Source organism: Xenia sp. Carnegie-2017, unplaced genomic scaffold (assembly GCF_021976095.1).
Source record: "Xenia sp. Carnegie-2017 unplaced genomic scaffold, XeniaSp_v1 HiC_scaffold_22, whole genome shotgun sequence".
NCBI lineage: Eukaryota > Metazoa > Cnidaria > Anthozoa > Malacalcyonacea > Xeniidae > Xenia > Xenia sp. Carnegie-2017.
In genome coordinates, this window is record NW_025813485.1 from 6,241,930 (window position 1) to 6,250,704 (window position 8,775).

The 8,775-nt window shown below is 33.2% G+C and overlaps 1 protein-coding gene and 1 long non-coding RNA gene across 2 annotated transcripts; one reads left to right on the plus strand and one right to left on the minus strand.

Moving 5' to 3' along the window:
• Positions 1 to 1,918: 1,918 nt before the first annotated feature.
• On the plus strand, positions 1,919 to 6,302 carry LOC124445700. Its single transcript, XM_046996450.1, has 8 exons — positions 1,919 to 1,992; positions 2,178 to 2,463; positions 2,680 to 2,768; positions 3,176 to 3,467; positions 3,719 to 3,822; positions 4,040 to 4,063; positions 4,285 to 4,752; positions 5,810 to 6,302. The coding sequence occupies exons 1-8, from the start codon at positions 1,946 to 1,948 to the stop codon at positions 5,865 to 5,867; spliced, it is 1,368 nt and encodes a 455-aa protein (XP_046852406.1). The 5' UTR covers positions 1,919 to 1,945; the 3' UTR covers positions 5,868 to 6,302.
• LOC124445708 lies at positions 3,870 to 5,794 on the minus strand. Its single transcript, XR_006948230.1, has 2 exons — positions 5,727 to 5,794; positions 3,870 to 5,643 (listed from the first exon to the last, which is right to left on the minus strand). It is a non-coding gene; the product is annotated as an uncharacterized LOC124445708 (long non-coding RNA).
• Positions 6,303 to 8,775: the final 2,473 nt, after the last annotated feature.

The following is an 8,775-nucleotide window of genomic DNA, read 5'->3' on the forward strand; positions in this document are numbered from 1 at the left end:
CAAGGCAACAATCTTCAACTGACTGTCGCTGAACCAATGATAAATACAACAAATCATCCAAACGCAGTAACTCTTACGCTGAGGAATTTCAATCGTTCACAGGTGAGTGAATAAAGACATTCATCTTGCAACTCAAACGTTCACGCAAAGTGCAACGAGGGTAACTACGTTGCATTGATGCCTTTTCAATGTTACTAACATTTAACTAACGCCTGGAAACTAAGTCATCCCGAAACATGAAAAGTAGGTATATGTATATGCTGTCAAATCATAAGGCATGAGATTAATGTTCAGGCGTCAAAATTCAAACGATTATCCCAGTGTCTGTATGATATCAGAGTGTAGGAAATATACAGTAGGGCCACTTCAATGTGCAACTGGCTGCTGTATATTTAAAAATATTAAAGCCATTTCATTATTCTTATTGGTCAGAAATTGTAATTTACTGGCTGCCACTATGGTAATCACATGCGCAATGAGATATGCGTGGCACAAAAAATTCAATGGAGTGGCTCTGTATGTTCTTTTATACTGTGATGATATCATAGGAATGCCAAGTTAAACGACTAATATGTTACTTACATTAGAATATTGCGCCTTTTATCAAAGGACAAAAATATCTTTATTACTTATCAAAGTTGCCACTAAAAAATATAATTTGAAAAATAAACGAAGATATTTTAAATTATACCCATATCTACAAAGTCATTAGAGCCTGCGGCGTTTTAATATTTAAATTTTAGACTACTACCATAGTTGATTTTTTTAGAAATTCATTGCTTTTGCAGTGAGTGAACACTGATAAGTGACATTGCAGGACTAAATAAGCAGTCTACACCAGTGATTAGAACTCGTAAATGGTAACTCTTTAATTTAAGAGCTCTACATTTTTCTTAGCAGTCATAAGCGCAGCGAGGGGGAAAGCAATTCTTTTTCTCTCTAATGATCATATGTAAAAGTAAACACATTGCCTGTGTCAGTGTAAATGGTGTAAATAGTATAAACATCAGCTCTACTTATGATGCCTAATTTATTTTAAAAATATCAATATTTTCAGCATGTTGTTTAAAATTTCACACTATGGTTTGCATGGCACAAATACTCAAAAACATATTATTTTGACTTCATTAAATTTTGTTAAAATTACTTTTCATTCAAGTGGACACCATCCCTTGAAATATCGTTTCGTTACAACGTGTCGCAGGCTGTCATTGGGTTTTGCAGTTTGAGATTGAATTTGTGTAACTTTACCAGGTAGGAATTGCTAGGATTTTAATTATTCATATAAAGGCTGGATTTGAATTAATTTTCATTTTCTGGATTTGCAATAAAAAGTATTTCATTTGAATGAACAAACTCTGTGCTTGTAGAGTATATAAGACGCAAGAACAAGAAAAATAATTGTCATTCATCAATCATTTCTACCTTAGAAATCAAGTGAATAACATCGATTTCCAAAACGTCGAAATATTAACAGGCTCTCCATCACAAAATGGAGTAGATTTACTGTTATCCTTCTTTATTCAAAAACCCGAGGGATCGACATTGTCTCCAGTGGTCCTTGCAACTATTGTGGAGTTAGTAAGAATATTACCTAACTCCTACTCTGTGGAAACATCAGCAGTAGATGTCAACCTGTCACAACAGCAGCGGTCAAATCTTGTAAATCTCACAATATTCGAGAGCAGAATTATCAACGATGAGGTGAACATCCTTAATGATATCAATACACTCTTGTGATGAAAGCCATTTATGTAACTTTGAACTGCAATATCTATATTATTAACATCTGTTATTTCTTTTTAATTGAAATATTCCTAGTATGTGTATCTTTGAAATCATTCACGATAAAACGATTGGCATAGTTTAGTGGTGTTATTATCTTTGCCCTTTCACTTTAGGCGCTGAAATTGACATTGAAATTTCGATAGCAAAGAGACTAAACATGTATTGTTCCAACAGAAATGCTTCAGAAGTTTGTCAGTCTAACAAGTAGGTTGATGTACTCAAAATATGGACGTGACCTATTAATAAAAAATTCCACAGCACATATGGCGTACTTGTAAAGTTTTTTAGCTCAATATAAAACGGAGGTTTTCTGTTGTTAATAAAAGTTATTAGCATTGGGTTTGAAAAAATACTTACAAGCCAATGAATGATCAATTGCTTTTATATAGGAATTTCACCTTCAGCGATATCATTACTCGAGTTGATACGCCAAATCTGATCCGTTTCGTCGTTTTAAATCCCGCCACAACCAATCCAATATCATCTAATGATGTCCAGGAGACCATAAGTGGAAATTTCACGTCAAACATTTTTAAAATACGACTTTCTATCGCAGCCTCTCCCACCACAGCCCCTCCAACCTCAGGTTCATCTTCCACCCCACAGCCACCACAACCCGATCCAAACTTGGCCAATGCTATCAGCATCATACTGAAGAATTTTACTGCGAGAGAGGTTTGCTTGTGTCAATTATTTCACGTATTCGACTAAAAAAAGACAAAGTTAGCTACTTAAGTTCTTCTGCTTTCAAAAAATGGGCTGCATTTTATTACAGACTCACTATTAGAGCATATCTTGCAATTTATTTAAGTCCCATAATTGTGTGGTGAGTTTACAAATGTGCATCTTTCAACATGATCAATTGTTTCATTTTATCATTTCTACTTTTAGTGGGGCACAATAGATTTGGTTTTCCGACAAAAAATGGCTGAACAAATCAACGTTTTCTGTGTTGAGGAGACTATTTGTCATCCAACGTTGTAAGTAAAGTTTTCTTTGCATGAAAAAATAATTTTAAAAATGAGACTTTTAGACAATACATACGTGAAAGTCACGGAGATCAAGTGCATGACAATCAATGCACATAGTGTTGCTAGATTGTGAAGAAAGTTCACAGATTTGTAAACTTTTGCTCTCTTCATGAACATTAAAAGTTTGTGAACTTTTTGTGAACTTTCCAAAATTATATGAATTTTTGTATTTTCATCTTTTTAATAAAGAAAGTACAGTAAATCATAGGTCAATGGAAGTGCATTCTTCATAGCTCGACAATTGTTTCAAAACAACGACGATTTTCAAGATAATGATTGATTTCTAGTAATTTCCGTAATTCCGAGAGTTGTCGACACTACTGTAAAATCTTTTCACATAAAATGTACATTTTCAGGCCCAAAGGAATCAACATCACAGCAAAAAATATTGAAAGGCTGCCCAACTCGCCATTCCAAGTTGGTAATAATGCAAATCTATCCTTTTACGTGAAGATTCCTCCCACAAATGAATCATTGCCTAAAGATCTTCTGACAACAATCTTTACGGAAAAACAAGATGAGATATTGGCTGTTTTGCCAGGTGTACTGATTGAATCTCCTCCAGTAGACCTCCCTCGTCAAATACTTTCACCTGAGCAGAAGAATAACACAGTGAGACTTACGATATTCGATCGTGATGTCAGTAAGGTGACTATGCAATATGTAAAAAAACATTGTATATTAGTCGAATAAATTTAATCACTCAGGTTTAAAATAAGGGTTAAAAACTCTATTTATGTGATGGTAATATTTACACTGCGAGCAGAAAATTTTAGCCTTTTATAAAAGTTATGAATTTCGTGAAAATCGTTTTGTCAATTAGAGCAAAATGAGTAATTTAAAATAGTAATTCATAGAAAAATTTAATGCAGCAAGTTATATTATTTTTTACATTTAAGATAACTCTTCTCGTCATTGTTGAAATAAGAACAGCGATGGTACAAAGAATGAACATGTTTTGTTTCGGTACTGATGGGGACGTTTGTCAACTTCAAAGCAATCTGTAAGTTGACTGTCTTTTATAGTGATGTGTGCAAAAGATAGTTACTCTTAAAACGACCGAATTCTTAAATTTCATCGTGACCTCGCCAATTAAAAATCCATTGCATCTTTCTTAGAAGATAGACTAAATCTATGGGTCTATAGACACATTTAGCCCTGATTCAAAGAGTACCTTTGACATCCATATACTTTATGTGTTACATAATTTACATTTTTAGTCGAAGAAAGAAAAGAGAAGCTACGTAAGTCTTAAAGATATTTATGTTGCAACATTGTTCATTTTTCTCAACGCACTATATACAACCCGCAGTTGTTGGGATTGAATTAAATGATAGAAGATCTAAAGTTAACTAGTCATTAAAAGAGCATGGTTTCGTTTATTTAGAACGATGCGATCATTTAGTTAATGTTTTACTTTTTTCAAAACAAAACAGATCAATAAAAATTTTGCTTTTCTCTACAGTGGCCAAAGATTTAATGAAAGTGACATTACTTTCGACACAGACTCCATTGCCAGTGATGAAGGAAGTACTGGGCTAGGAATAGGCGTAAATAAGCCTGGTACAACTGAGCCAGTCAAAAAAACTGTTCTTCAAGATGCTTTAAGCACACCCTTACAAACCAAAAATCTGCGACTGGCCGTTCTTGAAGCAGTGAGGAATTTAACAAGTCATCAAAATACAATGGCGATGACGATGATGACGACGATAACGATAATGACAACAACGACGACGATGAAAACGCCGACGATTACAAAGCCGACGATGACAACGCCGACGATGGCAACGCCGACGATGAAAACGCCGACGATGGCAACGCCGACGATGACAACGCCGATGGCGACAGATGACGATGTCGATTTGCCGTTAATATTGGGTTTGTCTATTGGTGGTCTGTTGCTGTTTGTTTTTGTAATCGTTTCAATTATATAGTAAGTAAATATTTCCATTAATCGATCACAATCGTTTTGGAGATTTGGACTGCAAATGAAATTTCTTCTTAATTTTGGACTTTTATAATATTTCATGAGATTTCATTCTATGCTTGCTTTCATCTTCTGAATTTAAAAATGGCGAGTTTTGAAGATCATGACGCTATAAAAAAATCAACTAGAAAAGATTAACAACAATAAAAAAGAACATAAAAGTCACTATGCAGCAACTCTTCACTAACCATGAAGAATTACGAAGTACATAAATTAGAAGTAATAGCAACAAAGAATCTGTAATTTGATTTTCACATCTTGTAATATAAGATCCAACTCGATGGCAAGTAGAAAGAAAATTGTCTCTCATATTTACATAATCTTTGTCTCTAATGTCGCTCTTTGTTCTTGATGTCGTTCTTTGACCTTGATATCGCTCTTTGTCCCTGATGTCGCTCTTTATCCTTAGTATCGCTCTTTGTCCCTGATGTCCTTCTTTGTCCGTGATATCGCTCTTTGTCCCTTATTTCGCTCTTTGTCCTTGATGTCACTCTTTATCCTTGGTATCGCTCTTTCATGGTATTAAAATTTGTCGCGCAACATTTTTAAATACTCGGTTTTGTTTTTCATTGCTATGAGCCCGAAATATGCAATTAGAACAATAATAAAGTGTAGGTAATAAAACTTTGTTGTTACGAGGTAATATCAGTTTTATTGCTGTATTGATGAAGTCACAAGTGTACCTGGTTGCTTTTGTTTTGAGTTCATTTGAATCACTTGTGATAAATTATTACCTTATCCATATTAAGTTAATCGGTCAACATTTGACGAATGATACCGAAAATAAGGACTCTTGGTTCATTGAGTTGATTATTCCACTCAAAATTTCATCGTGTCCTGTAAATTTTGAATCATATTATTCAAATAACAATGGCAAGAAAGTTCAAAAAAACACAATTCAAGAATTCATTCATGCTTACTTCGATAATATGAGCTAGTTGCGATAGTAAACGAAGTAACTTATTTTGACCAAATACCACATAAAAATTTTTATGTATTTTAGTTACAAGACAAAGGTCCGAGTTCATGGAAATTTAACTTTCCAAGGCGTAAAGGAGTGACTCTCAATACCACAGGTAATAGTGAGGACGTCCAAGCAGATTTACAAGATTTGATCCTTATCTAATCGTGTCGATACGATACATGGAATTAACGTAGATGGCTCGCAATCAAATCTTCCATAAGCAACTTAGAACTACACAAATCTAAAGAAAATGATATAACAGGAGCTCAATTTAGATTAAATTTAAACTAATTTCAAATAAGTATATATATATATCATGTAAATAAATCACAAATGGTTCACGTCAAAACAACAAATAAAAGTCTCATGTATTGTATTGCCAACACAAAAAAACCTTTGTGGGCTGAAATGCTTTTACCTCAAACATTCTTTTTGCTATTTGCGCATTAAGGTAAAGTTTATAGTTGTAACAATTACGCGTTAATATTGAAGTCTAAGATGTTCCAGACTTAATTTACCTATCGAAGTTATTGGATAAGGACAGTGTCTTCACAAGCGACTTAATAAAATATTGTTGTAGCTACTGTTGTGGTGAGAACAACATAATACTAAAGTATAATGTTATGAATTGGTGGACAAAGGTTTTGTGTTAGGCTCCTCAATGAAGAAATGATTCTTTTAAAAGACGATCGCAGAATTTATATTGATACAATGGATGACGTCAATGTTCTCCATGAAATCCATGAAAAGGTTGGACATAAATCAAACGAAGTCAATAAAATGGATATTGAAAAATTCTCATATTTTGACAATACAATAATTGTATATTATGTTTCAGCATTTATGCTAAGTCCAAAATCAGGAGGAATTTTGTTGCTTGCTATATATGTTATTATAACTATGTAGCCATATGCGTGGGATCTTACAACGTCACAGTTAATATAGTGTAGACGTAAATAGACTGACAACATAGCAAAAGACATGGTTCAAATTCCTTTCAATATTATTGACATGTGTGCATAGTATTTATAATTTCTGAAAAAAATAAGACGATGACGAATGAAGATAAGTGGAGAAACAAATTTTCGTATTTGTTTTTACTTAAACAACAGGAAAAGGTTATAATGTTCTGTGAGATTAAGCAACTTATGAAATAATCATAAATGCACTTTTACCAAAAGAATAAACAACATTCTATCGTCAGCATGTCATTTAAAGAAAGAGCTCGTATTTGGCGCGTTGTCAACGCTCCTCAAAACAACCTAAATAAAGAAAAAGGAATTTACTCCGCTCAAATTAAAAAAATTTACTTAAGAGTTTACTAGAATAAAATGTAATTGCCGGCATTTTGATGCGCTGCGAATTTCGAATAAGTTCTGAAATTTTGAGTGTCAAATTAAAGAACTGTAAAGATGATTTTCTGCATGATATTGTTCGAGTTACTGTCATTTAAAAATTTTGAATTAAATGAACGAAATCAAAGAAAACAATTAATAATGAGATTGCAGCCAGTTGAAATTCACAAGAAAATTAGTCACTCTTTTACAAGGCACGTACATTGATGAAATTAAGAAATATATTTTATTTTTCCTTACTTTACATCATTTTTAGTAAAATAAATTCGGTCTCGTGTCATCTCCTTTAACACCCTTCTCGTAACGTTGCCAAACAACTTGGAATTTTCAAATTACAATAATGGAGGGTCGGACTGAATAACATATATTTTTGCAAATCGTTAGCGGTGATTACGACAGATAATTTGACATAAATTGAAAATATTGAACGGTTATCGAATGGAATGTAATTAATTTTGTAAAACTGCTATGACGTGACAAAATTTTTTCTATAGATAACTATGGAAGTCTGAAACAAACATGTGGGAAGCATGTTTTAGCATTGAAAAAGTTCACATGTAATGCACGTGTTATATAAATGAGTATCTTCCGTTCACGCAGATCAATTGGGATAATTTTCTTTGTGCTAAAGCAGGAACCCATAAAATATCGTTTTAAATCGTCTAAAGCAATTTCAAATATTCATTTCATCTTACCGTTCATTGGAAAGAACCGACATTCGCTCACGGGCGCTATTCTGAAAGGATCACGAAAAACTTAGCTACAGTGCAAGAGGTGGAGCAAAATCTACACAACATGGGAACACTAAGATTGATGAAAAAATCATTAACATCCGCTTTTCTATGTCTCGTTTTCACAAACTTCATGATCGGTAAGTTTTTGTTTTCAGTTTGACATTAAAAGTTGGTGAATCAGTAACCGGTCAAGCTATTGCAGTCATGCAACAAGTCATATACACAAAAATACTATGTGATTTTGCACAAGTTTTCCCAGGTTCGAGTACCATTTAATGAGACTTGACATGTTATGTCAAAAAGTAAATTATATCATGAAAGAGCTTTTACAACAGATTATTTGCTTTTTTCCTTGGAATGTCCGTTCTGTTGACAAAAAATATCAGATGTTTAAAAATAAAACATCGTGAATGAAGCAGGCTGTAGTGAGAGCTAGAATGGCCAGCATTTAAGCACATACAGCTATATCATCGTCTATATCATGTTGTTCACTATTTTACTGTATAACCTTCAAATAAGTATTTACATCTATTCTTTCGGTACAGAAGTGTTTAGACCGTCAATAAATTAGTCCATGAAATAGGCAGGCTCTGAAGCCATTGGCTAACCCGACAGATATATTTTTGTAGGTGCGTGTAAATGAAAAATGTTTGTTTTAATTTGCAAGATGATTAATAGTATTGGCAGTAATTGCAAAAATATATGCATGCGCATTGATCATAATATATTATAGAATTACACTCTAAATAAATTTTACTTTCAATTAATACAAGCTTTTTAACAACTTGAACTTTAAAGTTAACAATTAGAGAAGTCTTTTCGATAAAATGAGCCTTTTCACATATAACATGTTAGGTTTAAAGAGATACACTTATTTTAACGTTTACAAAGGTGTTGTTTAAATAATTGGCATAAA

Bases quoted from the DNA above. Each gene is read 5' to 3' on its own strand.
- LOC124445700 (XM_046996450.1), top strand. From the start codon at position 1,946: ATGTATTGTTCCAACAGAAATGCTTCAGAAGTTTGTCAGTCTAACAA. The intron at 2,464-2,679 runs GTTTGCTTGTGT...TTCTACTTTTAG, and splicing joins AGAATTTTACTGCGAGAGAG to TGGGGCACAATAGATTTGGT. The intron at 3,468-3,718 runs GTGACTATGCAA...TTTACATTTAAG, and splicing joins TCGATCGTGATGTCAGTAAG to ATAACTCTTCTCGTCATTGT.